The 18,645-nt window shown below is 37.5% G+C and overlaps 1 protein-coding gene across 2 annotated transcripts in view; it reads left to right on the top strand.

Annotated features, from left to right (window-relative positions):
- AKAP8 (A-kinase anchoring protein 8) overlaps positions 1–18,645 on the top strand; it is a 57,160-nt gene that overhangs the window by 30,586 nt on the left and 7,929 nt on the right. For both annotated transcript variants that reach the window (XM_072601180.1, XM_072601181.1), the window contains exon 9: positions 892–979. In XM_072601180.1, the coding sequence (XP_072457281.1) occupies positions 892–979 (88 nt within the window). The remainder of the gene's footprint in view (positions 1–891; positions 980–18,645) is intronic.

Here is an 18,645-nt window from a genome sequence, read left to right as displayed (position 1 = left end):
ACCCTGGTCTTCAGGGTCTTCCCTTATCCCTGCCACTGGCATATGTGAGCTGAGCTCCTTGACTCTGGGGCATTGGGCTATACTTTTCTTAGAGGGGGCTTCCTGCACTGGCCCCAGGGGATAGACTGGAGGACCTGTTGGTCTTTTCCATCTCTTATTTCTAGGATTGCTCCTCCCTACCCCCTGATACCTCTGACCCTGGACAAGTCATAGATTCATAACTTTTGTGAATGGAAGACACTTGTTGGGCCAGCAAGTGCTGGCCAAACTGCTATAGTTCAGATTGAGATCAATTGGAAAAATAGATGAGGCCTGACTGGGGGTGGGGAGGTGGTGTGTAAAACAGATGACCTCCTTGAGGCTTTGAAGCTGCCGTCTTCTTATCTCCAAGGAAATTTGTCTTTCTCTTTAAACGTTTTTAAAGGAAATAGAGTTTATACATTTTAAGTCTGGAAAACTGAAGTATTGTTAGAATTGGAAAGCAAGAGAAGCAAGATAAGTTAACATAGGGGAAGAATAATTGGTGGGAGAAAGAGAAATGAACAAGGTTATGGCGGCATCTAGCTGAAAGCTGGAAGACACCACATGTTTGAGGAGTGTTGAGGATAGCAGCCTTGGCAGACCCTAATGTTCTAGCATCTTTATGATTTAATGAGTTCCCTTGGGAAACACCAGATTTCTCATCAAAATCCCAGAGGCATCCAAGCTTTTAAAGTCCTTTGGTACCAAGTGTTCTTGACCCTGCTATTAGAGAAGGAGAATTTGTCTTTCTAAACCCTTAAACAAATCAGGGAATAAGGTGACAGAATTTCTTTACATAACAAGATCCTCAAGGCTTAATTTGCTTTTATTTCTGTTCAAACTGACTTGAAATGGGTTTCTGTGTTGCAGGGGATAAGGCTGATGAAGATGATGAGGTGAAAAAGAAAAGAGAGAAACAGCGAAGAAGGGACAGAATGCGGGACCGAACGGCAGACAGGTATGACAGAGGACATGAGTCCAGGGCCAAATGATTGCTAGTAACCCCGGGGGTACTTACCTTCTCAGGTGTGGAAATGGGAAAATGGAATTTAGGAATAGGTATAGGAATTGCATCTGAGTGAATCTCTTGGAACAGAGCGGACTTTGGCAATTCTGAATTTAACATCTTAATTCTTTAGAGAGAGATACCAAGTAATTATTCTAAGAATCAGGAGGCAATTTTACTGAGCTCTACAGGAACAAAAGCTAAGTTGGGTTGTGAAAATTTAGCTTTTAGGACATTCTTATGTGGACTAATCCTCACTAAGAATTAGAATCACTTTTTTAAAAAAATGTTTATTTTTATATAATTTGTATTTCCCAAAACAAACTTTCCCCTTCCCCAGAACTATCACAACAAGAAAAGAGGAAAAGTATTTAATAAAGCTAATAAATATAGAAAAAAAATCTGTCATTTTTTTTATGGTGCTTCACACCCTGAGTCCCCCCACCCTACCCCTTCAAAGAAAGGTAGAGAGGTGCCCTCTCCTATCTCGTCTTTAAGACCAAGCCTGGTAATTACCATTTAAAAGCATTTAGTTTCATTGGTTGTACTTTCCGTTGGTATCACAATAATCGTTTGTTCTACTTATTTCACTTTGTATCAGTTTATTAAAGGTGTTTCTGTGCATTCATCATAATTGTTTCATATAGTGCAGCAATATTCCTTTACATTCAGATTGTCACAGGTTGCTTAGTCATTTCCTGGTCAGTAGTTCTAGTTCTTTACTACTACAAAGAGTGATATAAGAAATACCTTTATATATATATATATATATATATATATATATATATATATATATATATATATATGGAACCTTTCTTTTTGTCATTGACCTCCTAGTAGAATCTCTTGGTCATAGATGGACATTTTTGGCACTTGCATTTAGATAATTCCAAACTGCTTTGCAGAATTGTTGGGCCAGTTCATAGTTCACAATTCTGCCAATGGTGTGTTAGCATGCCTGTCATTCTGAAACTCTTCCAGTATTGACACATTGAATCTTTTATCATCAGCCAGTTTGTTGATTGTGAGATGAAACCTCAGAGTTCTTTTGATTTGCGTTCCTTTTGAAAACTTCATATATTTATGAACATCATCATTTATGTATACACCATTTAAGAATAAGAACACTGAAATGGTAGGGGCTAATAAGGAGCCACTGGAATGTATGGAATAGGGTAGTGACATGGTCAGTTTGACAGCTGAATAGAGGATGGACTGGAGTATGGACAGACTTGAGGCAGGCAGTTACCAGCATGCTATCGCAACAGTTCAGGCATGAGGTGATGAGGGCCTGTGCCAGAGTGGTGGCAGTGTCAAAGGAGAGAAGAGGGCCTGTAGGAGGGGTTCTTAAGAAAGAAATGAACCATTTTCCACTTTTACCATCAACATTTGACTTGCATTATTCAACTGAAACTGTTGAAGAAACCTTTTCCAAAGGTTCTAATGATCTCTTAATTTCCCCTGTTGATCTCCATCACTTCCTGGATCTCTGCTCTTTTTAAGTTTTCATGACATCACTCTTCTAATTTTCTTTTTCTATTCATCGGACTGTTGCTTCTCAGTCTCCTTTGCTGGATCTTCATCCATGTCATACCTCCTAACTGTGGGTATCTTATAAGTCTCTGGTCACTTTCTCTTTTCCTTCTATACTACCTTATCAATTACTTTAGGCTTTAATCTATGCAGGCAATTCCCAGATTTATAGATCTAGCCCCAGTCTCTCTTCTATTCTCTTATCTAGTCCTGCAATACCAACTGCCTTTAGAACATCTACAACTAGATTTCCTGCTGCCATCTCAAACTGAACATTTCCAAAATGGAACACATTATCTTTTTCCCAAAACACAACAATAACCATTTATTAAATACTTAGTATATGCCAAGTACTCTGGTAAGTGCTAGGAACAAAAATATAAGCAAAAAGAGATAGTATAGTCTCTGCCCTCAAGGAGCATATGTTTTAATGGGGGAAGACAAAACATTGAAAGGAAGCTGAAAAAAAAAGGAGGGATTTCGTGCAGAGGACTGTGGGACAAGGTACCCACTGTGAAGTCTAGAAAGTTAAGAATGGTCAAAAGAACCTCTTCTTTCCAACTTTGCTATTAATGTCCAAATTAACGCCGTCCTCACAGTCTCTTAGGCTCTCATTTCCAAATCCTCAAGAATACTTAGCCCATTTATCCAGTCTGTTGTCAGGTCTCGTCATTTCTTTCTTCATAACATCTCTCCTACAGGCCCTATTCTTTCCATTGACATTGCCACCACTCTGGCACAGGCCCTTATCATCTCATGCCTGAACTGTTGCAGTAGTCTACTGGTGACTTCCTGCCTTCATCTATCCACACTCCATCCTCTATTCAGCTGTCAAACTGACCATGTCACCATGGTCACTCCCCTATTCCATAAATTCCAGTGGCCCCTTACTAGCCCCTACCATTTCAATGTTCTTATACTTTCTTCCTCTCTGGCTGACTTGCTGTTCCTTTCACATTGAGCTCTATTTCCTGCCTCTGTTCCTTTGTACTGGCTGTCCCCTATACCCAGAATGCTCTCCTTTTTCACTTCCCATCTTGTAGCTTCTCTAGAATTCTTTAGGAGTAGGCTCAAATCCACTTTATACAGAAGGTTTACCCTGGTATCCCCAGCTGCAAATGCCTTTAGTCTGATTTTATCTTCCATCTGTCTCTGTATTATATCTTGTATATATGTAGTACTGATCTGATTGTTTTTTTGTTGTATGATCAAGATTTTGTAAACATAATTTCTACTATGCTTAATAGCTTAATGGTTTTTTCAGTAGTTGTCAGATGAGGAGGTCTGACACTGAATTATTGAGTTCAGTTATTTCTAAGAGAATCACAATCTCTGTTAACTTTTAAGAGAGAGCTACTGATTGTCAGTGGGTGGTTTTTATCATAATTTCCTGTAAGAGTAAACTGTTGAAATGCTTTTTTACTTCCATGCATTTGATCACAGCATTTCCTCTCTATATTTTTCCAGTAGTGCCAGAGACAAGATAAGGGTTGTTTGATTAATATGTAAAGAAAACTTCAGGGGATCCCATTTTAACGTCAACAGCGAGACCTTGCCCCAGTTTATATTTTTTCAGTTCCATTTGGAACATTGGGAGAAACCTGTGGGTTCTTCAGTGGGCACACTGCTCAAATGTTTTTCCATAGACTTCTTCAGCTTCCATGTCTAAAGTGATTCATTCCACTAGGACAGCATTGGAGGTCGATGTTATGTCCAGCGTACTTTCTTTACTGGAGAATTGTGTTCTCCACACTTTGCTAGGCAAGTCTTCACTTGGTTGAGACATTATCTCACTGGATCTTTTGTACTCTTATTAGAAGCTTAGAGAGACCACTTAACGAAACCAGAAGAATGTAGGGTTTTAGGAGACTGGGATTTGGATTTGACCTCTGACATAGAGTAGCTGACTGTGCCATCCTAGGCAATGCATTTTAGCAATTAGCATGCATATATAGTACTTGAAAGTGTGTCAAATATATTTCATGTGATATCTCAATCAGTCCTCACAAACATCTCAGGAGATAGGTGCTGTTATGATCCCTGTTCTACACAGGAAAAAGCTGAGGCAGACGGGTCAACTGACTTGTTCAGTGTCACACAGCTAGGAAGTGTCTGAAACAAGATTTAAATTCAAATCTTCCTGACTCTTCAGACCTCTCTCCATTGCACCACCTTTACCTCTGGAAACTCAGTTTCCTCCTTTTTAAAACAAGTATATAGTCCTTGTAGAGTTATAGTGAGGGAAATGTTTTGTTAGCTGTAGAGTAAGGCAGCAATCTAAAACAATAGTGGTGGTGTTGTGACGACCTTTGTGCCATACATAGGTGTTGGAGGAGAACTTTGGTTGACAAATTGCTTGGCACATATATGCATTATGTGCTGGCACGTTACAACCTTCCCTCCCTTGACTGAGGTGCCAGAAAGGCTATTCTTGATGACATCACTGCTTCCCTTTCTTGTAGAGGTGACATCCAGCTGAAGTCCTTAAATTTGCCCAACTTGTTCCCAGGATCTCTCTATCCTGGTACATCATTTGAGAATGGAAGGCAAGAACACATGGCTCTTTCCACAGTCTGCCCTGTGGGAGTAATACTTGTGGGGATGTTTTGGGTCAGGCCTGATTTGAGCCCATCTGACTTGGGATTCAAATGAAATGAAATGTTGATAAACCATCTAACATTTAACAATATAGGGAAAGGCAAGGATGCAGTATTGGTTCAAGGAGATGCAGTCCCCCTTGTCTCCATCCAGAAATGTGGGTGGTCAGAAGGGCATGTTGAATTCAAGATAATACAGCAGCTGTTAAATAGAAGGGACAGCATCCCTTGTTCTTTAAACCAGTTCCCATCTCCATCTGTAATTCCCCCTGCGCTGGACTTTTTATGTGCTGCCACAACTGAGAAGCCATACCATTGGCTTAAACCCTAGTTCTCTGCACCAGTTGGAACCTCAGACTTTCTTGCCTTTTACGGAAAAACTGGGCCAGCCTAAATGCCTGTGGTCCTAATAAATGTTGCTCCTTTCACAGAGCGTGATTATTCTGATGATGAGTCTTAGCTAGACAGGTCAGCAATGAGAGTTCTTGGTGGAGGAACCAACTGCTGCTAGGAAGACTGTGAGTATGGAAGGTATTCACTCAGAATAATAGCTTTGAAGTTTTTATAAACTCATTAAAATTCTAAATTTTATACGAAAAAGTACCTCAAATGGAAAATGGACTGGAAACATGTTTTGATGCTTCCTTTCCTTTTTAGGAAGGAAAATTCTTAGACTAAGTGAATAACTTATAGGTTACTGCAAATTCCAAACAAAAATTATTCCACATGAACAGTATGTTTTCCAATGAAGATACACATAGGAAAGATTAATTTCTCAAGTTCATCCTGCAGGTCTCTCTTAGCTATAGGACTCCCAGAAAATTGATAGCCATTCATTTTTGAAAATTAATTACTGAAAATCTACCTTTTTCCCCCTCTTCCCACCCTGCCTCCATCTCACTCTGCCACCACCACCCAAATAGAAAAGAAAGAAAAACAAATATGCATAGTAAGGTGAAACAAATTTCTATGTTTGTCATATCAAAAAGAAATTTGTCTTCATCTTTATCTTCTCTTTCAGGAAGTGAATATTTTATTTCACCATTAGTCCTCTGGAATTGTGCTTTGTCATTTGCACTGATCAGAATTGTTAAGTCTTTCAGAGTTGTTTGTCTTTACTATTGTAATTGTATAAATTGTTCCCCTGGTTCTACTCACTTTTACCCTTCATAAAAGTCTTAACAGATTTTTATTTCTTACAGCACAGTTCCGTCATATTCCCATAACATAACTTGTTCAACCCTTCACCAATAGATGGGCCCCTTGAAGTTTCCAATTTTTTGCCACCACAGAACAGAGCTACTATAAATATGCTTGTACATTTAGGTCCTTTTCCTTTTGTTTTCTTTGGACTATCCATTTGAACTCTCTTCTGGCTCTTATATGGGGTCCAGTTAGGAGAGGGTTCCCATGATCTTTATGAGCACCAAAAAGCCTTTCCTGGTGAACTGGTCCAGTCATTCTGGAAAGCCACTTTAGAAGCCACAAAGCTTCCTATTTGCAAAAAAAAACAAAACCCAAAACAATTTAACACCAAATGAAACAATTTGAGGTTGCTGAGCTTCTGTTGTAATATTGGGATGCAGCCTCTCCAAATCAGGGCTGAAAACATTCCAGTTAATATCAGTACAATATCTGGGTAATAACGGAGCAAAGAGGAATTCCATTTCACTCTCATAGTAAATTTCTACAGGCTTAAACCTCTAAGCATTGCTCCATGGCAAGAAAGCTAAGGAGCTATCTATGAAACTGCTGAATGTGGATCATAGCACAGATCATCTAGTCCAACTCCTTTTTTTTACAGATGAGGAAACTGAGACCCAGGGAGGTTAAGAGACTTGCTCAAGGTCACACAGGTACTAAGTAATAGAACTTGAAATTAAAACCTAGTCCTTTTGACTCCAAAATGCTTTTGCCTTCCCACCATGCTGCTTTCCCTATATTCATGTCATTATTTCCTTGGATGGTTATTATTTTCTTTATGCTATTTTCTTTCAGTTCAGCTAACATTTATTGACATCATGCTTCATGCAAAACACTTTTAGGCACTGGGTATACAAAGATAAAATTATGTTCTCCACATTTAAATTCTTCTATTCAATATTATTTGCATGCGTAAATAAATACAAGTTAACGTGATCTGGATGAGGAGGTAGCATTTGAACTTTAAAGGAACATGGAGATTCTGAGTGGTAGATATGAGATCTAATGCCTTCCAGGTGTGGAAGATGGTATATGAGAAGGCTTGGAGGTAGGGTATGGAATACTAGGATTAGGGATTTAGCTGTGACAAACGTAGAGGGATAGGAGGGGACCAGTAAGAAAAAGGGTAGAAGCAATGAGTATAATCAATTCTTATTCAGAGTTTTTCATTGAAAGGGAAGAGAGAAATAGGATCAATCAATATGCTGCTTTACTCTAAGTACTTTATTGGTCACTGGAGATAAAGAGACAAAAGTCAAACAATCCCTACCCTCAACAAGTTTAGATTCTGTTAGGGGAGACAACATGTGCAACAATTATTCATGTAAATGTATATAGGCAATATATGTGTTCAAACAGTTAAGTGTCAGGGCAAGAAGCACAGATCACCTTTTTAGGGTTCAGATCAGAAGTATATTTATTCAGGAATAGGTTATTACAGAGAATCAGGTGGAGGAATCTCCTACTCCCAACTGAACATTTAGCAAGATTTTATACTCTAAGAAAAACAAAGTGCTTTTTGTTTATGACCAGCCTTACAAACAGAGCAAGGCATCTTATGTTGTGGTTGGCTTCGCAGATGAAATAGGGCAAATTTTTTTCTCTGCTATGGATGAGGTTTGTCCAATTTCCAAGAAGTAGATGGTACCAGGAAACCAGTTTTGTGGTGAAATCACTCATGTCCAGAAAAGGAAACTAAGGAAACTAATTCTCTCTGAGATTCTATTCAGTCAATCAGGAAGCATTTATTAAGCCCTTACTGTGTGCCAGAGCACTGTGCTAAACACTGGAGCTACAAAGAAAGGCAAAAAGTCATTGACATCAAGGGGTTCATATTCTAATGGGGAAGGGAACATGTAAATAAGTAAACAAAAGATTAATACAGAATAGATTAATGTAATTGAAAGAGGAAGACATTAATAGCTAGAGTGACTAAGAAAGCCTTCTTGTAATAAGTGGGATTTGAGCTGAGACTTTAAGGAAGTCAGAAACTAACAGGCAGAAGTGAGGGAACAAAGCATTCCAATCATGAGGAGCAGCCATTGCAAAGGCACAGAGTGAGTCAATGGAGTGACATGTTAGAGGAACTTCAAGAAGGGCAATGTATCTGAATTGGATTAGGCTTGTTAACAGTAAAATACAAGAACACTGGAAAAGGAAGAAGGGGCCACATTGTGTAATGAAGAGCTTTAAATGCCAAACAGAAGACTGAATGACTCTCCAGATTGATTGATAGATAGATGTACATATATACATGTGTGTAATTCTGAAGGTTATAGGGAGCCCCTTGGAATTTATTAAGAGAGTGAAGGGTAAACTGTCAGGGAGCTGGAGCTAAGATGGTAGTTAAAACAAAAAACAAGGGACTTGCCTGAGCTCTCCCAAATTTCATTCCAAATAATTTTAAAATAATGCCTAAAAATGAATTCTGGAATGGCAAGATCAACAAAAGGTCAGGGTAAAACAATTTTCCAGCTGAAGACAATTTACAGGGGTGGGGAACCTGTGACCTTTTAGATCCTTGGGTGCTTTGACTGACTCCTAAGTTTTATAGAACAAATCTTTTTATTAAGGGGATTTGTTCTGTGAAGTTTGGATTCAGTCACAGGGCTTCACTTGAGGACATAGAGGGCCACATGTGGCCTCAAGGCCTCAGGTTCCCTGCTCTTGATTTAGAAAGTTGTCAAGAAAGGTCTTTCTCACTGGCATGAGAGTGACATACACTGCCAGCACAGGCCAGTGGCAGGATTTAGGGGCCTGTGCATTGGAGGTGGTAACTTCCAGAGCTCTCTGCCTGCTGACAGTAACGGGATGGGTCAGACAAGTGATCAGAAGATTATTGGGGACCCTTTGTTGGCACTCTTTTGAAGTTCCACTTTGCAACCCCAGAGAGAAGAGAAGTGCTAGCATGCTAGCTCTTGTGTTCCTAGAGGAATGGGGACTGGTCACATTTCCAGGGTTGAAGAGTCCTTACAGTCACTTGCAGACCAAGCACAGGCCAGGAGAGCAGTGACCACACATCCTTAAATCACTTCCTTAAAACAACTAAAAGAGTACAACCCCCACCTTCAACTCCCAAATGGCTTTGAAAACAGCATCACAAAAACCTGAACTTTGGGTCAGTGCCTCTTCCACTTCAGGAGCAGAGCCCAACTTGAACATGAAGTTTAAAGTGAAGAAATAGGCAAGAAAAATGAACAAACAAGTAAAAGAACCTAACTATAGAAAGTTACCGTGGTGACAGGGAAGATCAAGACACAAACCCAAAAGAAGACAGATCAGAGTAGCTACATTCAAAGCCTCAAAAAACTATATGAATTGGTCTCAAGCCATGGAAGAGCTCAAAAAGAATTTTAGATATCAAATAAGAGAGGTACAGGAAAAAATGGGAAAAGAAATGAAAGTGATATAAGAAAATCATGAGAACAGAGTTAACAGCTTGATAAAAGAGGAACAAAAATCTACTGAAGAAAAGAACTTAAAAAGCAGAATTGATCAAATGGAAAATGGTACAAAAGCTCATTGAAGAAAATAATTCCTTAAAAATTAGAATTGGGCAAGTGGAAGCTAATGGTTCCATGAGGCATCTGAAAATAATAAAACAAAGAGATTTTAAAAAATAGAAGAAAGTGTGAAATATTTAATTAGAAAAAGAACTGACAAATAGATCAAGGAGAGATAATTTAAGAATCATTGGACTACCTGAAAGCCACAATAAAAAAAAGAACTTAGACGTTGTATTTAAAGAAAGTATCAATGATATCCTAGAACCAAAGGATGAAATAGAAATTAAAAGAATCCACCTGTCACCTCCTGAATGAGATGCCAAAATGAAAGCAGACAAGGAAATAATTATAATATCATGGAGCCGCGGTGAAGATAACATAAAATTTAGCAGCTTCTACATTAAAAGATCAAAGAGCTTGGAATGTGATATTCCAGAGGGAAAAGGAACTAGACTACAACCAAGAATCACCTACCAACAAAATTAAGTATAATCGAAGGCAAAAATGGATATTTAATGAAATAATGGATTTTCAAGCATTCCTGATGAAAATACCAGAAATGAAATGGAAAATTTGACTTTAAAATGTAAGACTCCAGCATAAAAAGGTGAACAGGAAAGTAAAATCATAAGGTTTTCAAAAAATTTAAACTGTTTACATTCATTCCTACATGGGAAGATGATACTTAATACTTCCTAAGAACTTTATCATTATTAGGGTGGTTAGAAGGAGTATACATAGACAGAAGGTATGTGTGTGAATTGACAATGATGAGGTAATAACTGAAAAAATTAAGAGGTGAGCAAGAGGGATGCACTGGGAGAAGGAGGAAGGAAGTGAAAGGAGGAAAATTTCTGATAAAATGTGCAGGAAGGAAGAACAAATGATGAGGATTATAGCAGGTGGACAACGCTTGAACCTTACTCTTTGGAATTGGCTTAAAGAGAAAATAAACGGTTGCGTATAGAAATCTATTTTTTCCCTAAAGAGAAGTAGGAGGGGAGGAAGAAAACAAAAAAAGGGGACCAATAGAAGGGAGGGGATGGACAAGAGCAAAACATCTGAGGAGAAACAGAGTGAAAGAAAAGAAAGAAGGATAAACAGGGAAAAAATAGAATGGGTGGAAACACACTGTGAATATGAATGGGATGAAACCACATAAAACAAAATCAGCAAAGTGAATTTAAACCCACCATCTGGCAGAATGTTGTTTACAAGAAACACTTGAAGCAGAGAGAGACACAGCATAGAGGTACACTGGGGAGATACTCGGAAGACCCCACTACATTTACTTAGGGGTTTAGGGACATATCCCTACAATTTGAACTTTCTTGGAAGGATCTACATATTCTTTTCTCTGTCTGTTGTACCGTTGAGGAGAAGGGGAGAATTTGGGAACATGTCCAAAAGTTTGGGGATCATATGGCTAGCAATAATCCCATAAAATACCCCCCAGGAACAGCTGCTGTTCCCACGAGTGACCCCAGATGGAACTATCAAAAGAGTGAGGATAGGGGAAAGAGAGACTTTATGGTAATTTGCCTGTTAGAAGGCCTGAAAACTGCATTTCAAAAACAAGTAAGTTTTCAAAAAATTAGGGAAATTACTCAGGGAGAAAAGGAAAACCCTGCCCTTTTTCTCCCTGAGAGACTAAAGCAGAATCTATTATGCTAAAGGTAAAGTGAAAAAAGCAGGGAAATCTTAATTCTGAACTAGGTACATCTAACTCAGAAATAAAGAAGGAAGAAGTTAACAACATGAGTAGAATTTTAGTAAAGTTAGTTACAATAGCATCTGGAGAAAAATGAATGGGAATAGAAAGGAATATATCTTTTTCTTAGCCATACATGATACCTATACCAAAAAAATGACCATGTATTAGAGCATAAAAACCTCACAACCAAATGCAGAAAGAAATATTAAATGCATCCTTTTCAGATTATGATGCAATAAAAATTGCGTTTAGTTAAGGGCCATGAAAGCAGATTAAAAATTAATTGAAAGCTAAATCTAATTTTAAAGAGTGGGTCAAAGAACAAATAGAAACAATCAGTAAATGTATTAAAGAGAATGACAATAATGAGACAATTTGCCAAAATTTCTGGAATGCAGCCAAAGCAGTAATTTGAGGGAATATTATACTTTAAATGCTAATATCAGCTAAATAGAGAAAGAGAAGATCAATAAGTTGGGCATGCAACTAAAAAAAATATAGAAAAGGTAAATTAGAAGTTTAAGAAAACCATTGAACAAAAATAAAGGAGCTGCTTTTATAGGGGGGAAATAAGATAGATAAACCATTGGTTAATTTGATTTAAAAGACAAAAGAACCACATTACCAGTATCAAAAATCAAAGGAATGAATTCACCAATGAAAGTGAAATTAAAGCAGTTATTAGGAGCTATTTTGACCAACTAACTATATGCCAATCTAAGATCGTAAGTGAAATGGATGAATATTTACAAAAATATAAATTGCTCAGATTAATAGAAGAGGAAATAAAATACTTAAATAACCCTACATTTAAAAAAAGAGAAATTGAACCATCAGTGAGTTCCCTAAGAAAAATATCCTGAGGACCAGATGGATTCACAATTGATTTTTACCAAACATTTAAAACACAATTCCAGTGTTATGTAAACTATTTAGAAAAATAGGCAAAGGAGTCTGACCAGATTCCTTTTGTGACACAAGTATGGTATTGATATCCAAATCAAGAAGAGCAAAAACAGAAAGAAAAGTATAGACCCATTTCACTAGTGAATATTGATATAAAATTTTTAAATAAAAATCATAGATATTACACCAATATATTACAAAGATCCTACACTATGGTCAGGTGGGATTTGTAAGAGCTGGTTCGTTGTCAGGAAAATTATCAACATAAGTGACCATATCAATAGCAACAATCATATAATTAATAGATGTAGAAAAAGCTTTTGACAAAATACAATACTCATTCCTATTGAGATACCAGAAAATATAAGAATCAATGGAGAAGTAATGCCTAAAACAGTTAGCAAGCATTATCTGTAATGGAGATAAGCTAGAAGCCCTCCTAATAACATCGGGTGACACAAAGATGCCCATTATCATAACTTTTATTCAATGTTATACTAGAGATGTTAGCTTAAGAAATTGAAGGAATTAGAATTGGCAACAAGGAAACAAAACTATTACTCTTTGCAGATGATATGGTGGTACATTTAGAGAATCCTGGAAAATTAACTAAAAAACTAGGTGAAATAACATCAATTTTAGCAGAGTTGCAGGATATAAAATAAACCCACATAAATCATCAGCATTTCTATATATTACCAACAAAGCTCAGCAGCAAGAGAAACATAGGAATTTCATTTAAAATAACTAGGCAATATAAAATACTTGGGAGTCTACCTGCCAAGACAAAGCCATGAACTACATCAACTCAATTATAAAATACTTCTCACAAAAACTAATACCTAAATAATGAACAACTATTGCTTGTGGCGAGCTAAGCCAATATAATAAAAATGGCAATTCTTTCTAAGTTAATTTAGTTGTTCAGTGCCATATCAAAAACTACCACATATTATTTTATAGAGCTAGAAGTAGTAACATAATTTACCTGGAATGACAAAAGGTCAAGAATCTCAAGGGGGATCAGTGCAAAAAAAAAAATAACGTGAAGAAAGGTGGCCTAGCAGTACCAGATCTCAAACTATAATAAAAGGGCAATCATCAAAACAGTCCGGTACTGGCTAAGAGAGAGAATGGTGGATCAGTGGAATAAATATATGATAATAAATGAAAAGAAACACAAAGATCCAAGTTTCTAGTACATTAACTGGGAAAACTGGAAAGCAGGTTGGCAGAAACTAGGTATAGACCAATATCTCACAGTATACCAAGATAAGGTCAGAATGGGTACAAGATTTAGACATAAAGGATGATACCATCAGCAAATTAGGGAAGCATGAAATATTTTACCTATCACATACATCTATGGGTAAGCAAAGCATTTATCACCAAACAAAATAGCATTACAAGATGTAAAATGGATAATTATTATTACATTAAGTTACAGTTTTGCACAAAAACCATATAACCAAGATTAAAAGGAAATCAGAAAGGAGAGAGGGATTTATAGTAAGTGTCTTTGATAAAGGCCTTATTTCTCAAATTTATATGGGGAATTGAGTCAAATTTACAAAATTACAAGTAATTTCCTATTGATAAATGGTCAAAGGAAATAGGCAGTTTTCAGATGAAATCAAAGTAATAATAGTAATAAAAATGCTCTGAATCACTATTGATTAGAGAAATGCTAATTTAAATAACTGCAGTACCACCCCTCACCTATCAGTTTGGCTAATATGGCAGAAAAGGAAAATGACAGATGTTGGAAAGATGTGGAAAAAATTGAGTTTCTAATGCACTGTTCATGGTGTTATGAATTGATCCAACCATTTTGGAGAGCAATTTGGGGTTGTGCCCAAAGGAGTGTAAAACTGCAAAGCCTTTGACCCAGCAATATCACTATTAGGTCTGTGTCCCAAAAAGATCAAAGGAAAGGGAAAAGGACCAATTTATACAAAAATGTTTGTAACAGCTCTTTTCATGGTGGCAAATTGAAAATTGGAAATTGAAAGGTGCCCATCAATTGGGGAAAGGCTGAACAAGTTGTGGTATATGATTATGATGGAATATTATTGGGCTATAAGAAATGACAGTCAGGATGCTTTCAGAAAAAGCTGCAAAGACCAACATGAACTGATACAAAATTAAATGAGCAGAACCAGGAGATAATTTTACTTAGGTACTGCAATATTGTACAGTGATCCACTGTGAATAACTTAGCTATTCTCAGTAATTAAATGGTCCAAGACGATTCTGACAGACTTCTGATGAAAAATGTTCTCTATCTCCAGGGAAGAAACTGATGGAATCTGAACAAAAGTTGAAGCACACTTTTTTTTTAACTTTCTTTTATTTGGTTTTGTTTTGGTTTTTTGTTGCTCTATTCTTTTACTGTATGACTAATGTGGAAATGTTTCCCATGACTTCACATGCATAATCTGTATCTTAATTGCTTGCCATCTCAGGGAGAGGTTCAGGGGAGGGAAGAATTTGGAACTCAACATTTTAAAAAATGAAATTTAAACATTTTATTTGAAAAATATTATTTGAAAAAAATATAAAAATTTCACATAAAAAAGGTTTTGAGGTCATAAGGTCACATCTACACATTGGAAAATCACTTCGGAAGGGAGACTAATTAGGCTATTGCTGTAGTCCATTTGAGAAGGGATGAGGCCCTAAAGGTTGTTGCCATATGAGTGGACAGAAAAGATGTACGTTTGTAATTATGTGAAGATAATAAACCAGATTTGACAGTGGATTGGATATGGGGTGAATGTGAATGAATAGTGTGAGATGATGCTGAGGTTGTGATTATCAGTGATTTGGAGGGTGGTAGTGTCCTTAACAGTATTAGAAAAGTTCTAAGGAGGGAGAATTTGGGGAGAGAGATGACATCTGTTTTGGACATGGTAAATTTGAAATGTTAAACATCCATTCTGAGACACCCATGCTGTTGGAGGTGCATGATTTTATCTCCGGAGGGAGGCTAGTCTTGGACCTGTAGCTCTGTAAATGGTTTTCACAGAGATGATAATTGAACTCATAGGAGCTTATGAAATCACCAAATGAGATAGTATACTGTGATACATAAACTTTTTGATAACTACCTTTTAATATAGTTTTCCTTTGTAATTCTTCATATTTTATACATTTAAAAATATTCTGAGAAAGGATCCATAGGCTTCACCAAACTGCCAAAGTGGTCTATCAAACGAAAAAGGTGAGGAACTCCTGATAAAGAGGGAAAAAAGAAAGGGATATAGGATGTCATTTTAGAGGTTGTCTTTGATTAGTGGGTGTGTTGTGGATGAGAAGCCAGCAAAGGAGACTGAGAAGGATCTGACTGATGAAAATCAGGAGAGAGTAGTGTTATCAAAGCCTATAAAAGAGAGACAGTCCAGAAGGAAGCAGTAAGTGTCAAATGCAGAGAAGCCAAGGAAGATCAGAATTGAGGCAAAGCTAATAGACATAGCATTTAAGAGATGATTGGTAACTGGGCAGTTTCATTTAAACAATGAGGTCAGGATCATGACTTTTGAAGGTTTAGACTGGTGAGAGGAGAGTGATAGCAGTATGTGTTAACTTTTTTCTCAGGCAGTTTAGCCATAAAAGGAATGAAGATTATAACAGCCATCAGGGGTGGCTGATCAAAGGATGGAGAAAACATAGATATATTTGTCAGCAACAGGGAAAAAAATCACACATAAGAATAATTCAGGATGATAGTGGGGACAGTTTGCTGGAGAATTATAGGAATCAAGGGCACATTTAAAGTTTTTGCCTTGACAATGAGAAGGACCACTTCTTCATTTGAGACCAGAGTGAACAAGGAGATAGTGGAGAGATCATTTAGTGAATGAGATGAGGAACTCATCTTTGGGTAAGTGGCCAATTTTTTCTGTGACATATGAGATAAAGTCCTTAGCTTAAAGGTTATCAGGTGGGGATACTGTGGGAGGCTTGAGAAAGACTTACAAAGGGACTAGAAGCTGTGGAACAGTTGCTGCAGAAAGTAGGATAGAAAATAAACAAGAGATTAGAATATTTTACTTGCAGAAATTAAGGCCTAAGTAAAATTAAATAACAAAATTTTTGTGGGTTCAGTCAGTTTCTTTTAGCTCTTCAATAATATGCAGATAGGAGTCAGATGGTAGAAATAATCCAGAGTTGGTTTGCAAGGCATTTGAGGAAGGAGGACAGTGTAAAGTTGATTTGGTTCACCAAGAGGTCAAGATAGAGAACAGAAGAGTATGGCTAGTGCAACAGTATTGGTCTGGGAAAGAATTATGGTACAAGAAATGGAGATCATAATGAACATGTGAATGGGGTTAAGGATTGTCAGCAACAGATAAATCTGGAGTGATAAAGATATGATGAAATAAGGGAATTTCGTGAGTGTAGAAATGGAACATTTGTGGGTGATAACAAGGTCAAGAGTATGACCATCTACCTGGAGCGGAAGAATACACCATGGGACCAGAATTCATCAGGATTTTTGAGAGGTTATCAATTTGTATGTTAAATTCCCCTAAGTATAAGGCAAGGAGATGGGGAAGAGAAAGACTGCAAACCAGACACCTCAAAGGAGGATGTTTGGAGGGCTGCTATGCACAACTTTGAGGTTCTGAATTGCATTTAAATTTGGATAGTGTTAACTTCAAGTGAGGAGAAGTTGATTAGTCCTAAATAAGGGAGTTGTGCTGGGAGAGTGGGCAGAAATAGTGGTAGGGATCAGAAAGTAGTTTAGATTTGGGGGAATATGAAAGAAGAGAAAGGGCAAGTAGGAAAATGCTGTTGTTAGGAGGAGCTATGTCTGAGGAAGAGTCAAAAGGTGGAAGGAGAAAGACATTTAAGATGAAAGACTGTTCTTCTTGGAACAGGAATTTCAGAGGGCAAAATGAAAGGGACATGCAAGTGTAGAGTGAGTTGGGGTATAGTTGAGGGGTTTGGGAGTCAAGGAGCAGCCAGTTGAGCATGGAGATTAAGGTTTGTATATTGACAGCCTTAGGTTCTGGATGCCTCAAATGATGTGTGAATATATGGGGTTGGAAGTATGCACACCATTTAACAATGGGAATCTATGTGCAGCATCAGGGGTTGGAGAGAAGTTCATTGAAGGAGGCATGAGATTAGATTATTCAAAACCCTTGCTTTGACCTCTTAGCAAACAGATGTGTTATATGAAAACCTTGTATGGCATGTTTAATGACCTGAGCACATAGAACAAGCCAGCAAAACTTGCGACCGCCAAAGGATTTCCTCTACATTCCAAGGATGTTTTCCTCTACATTTTTCTACAGGCTACCTGAAATCATTTGGCTTGCCACAAGCAGCCTGAGGACTGCAAGTTGCGTAGGCCTTGATACAGAGGTTAAAGAAAACCAAATAGGAGATCAGAGTGCTTTGTTTGTCATTTAGGGAGGTGGAGACATGGAAGAGCTGAATAAGGTCCTGGCCCAGAGCATCACTGGATCAGGTGGTGACCTCCCCTATTTTTGGCCCAGAAAGCAAGAGAAACTTACTGGGATGTTGGGGGTCTTGGCTTTCTGTGTGTATGTGCATGTGTGCCTGAGCATGTTTCCATGTGTAGTCAGGCATTAGACTGAACTTTGACTCAAGGCTTGATAGGAAGGATCCTGGAGGTAGTGCTAAGCAATTTTGCCCCTCTACACATAAGTTTTGTCAGCTCTACCTCCCTAATATCTTTCACATCTGTCCCCTTCCTATTTCCATTACAACTATCCTAATTTAGGCCCACATCACTTGTCATCTGGCCTATTGCAAAAATGGCCTCTTAATTTCTCGCCCTGCCTTCAGTCTCTCCTCTGCAGTTCTTCCATGCAGCTGCTTATGTTTGTTTCTGCTTTGTTTGATTACATGATTGTTGTAATTCTTGTTTCTTTAGATTCTTTTGATTCATAGTAAACTTTTTCCCGGGCCTTAATTTTTATTTTATTTTATTTTTTTAAAGGTTTCAAATTTAAAAGCAACGGATTTAGGGATTTTGTTTTTATTACCCAATCTGTCACTCTTTTTCATTTTCTTTTTGGTTTAATCTATTCACATTTAAAATTATGAGTTAGGTCTATTTTTTTCCTCCATTTGTCTCAAAGTTTGTTTTTTTAGATTAGGATTTTTTACCCTTTCTTTAAACAC

Source organism: Notamacropus eugenii, chromosome 4 (assembly GCF_028372415.1).
Source record: "Notamacropus eugenii isolate mMacEug1 chromosome 4, mMacEug1.pri_v2, whole genome shotgun sequence".
Classification (NCBI taxonomy): domain Eukaryota; kingdom Metazoa; phylum Chordata; class Mammalia; order Diprotodontia; family Macropodidae; genus Notamacropus; species Notamacropus eugenii.
Note: the sequence above shows the minus strand (reverse complement) of the source record. Positions and strands in the feature narration are given on the sequence as shown.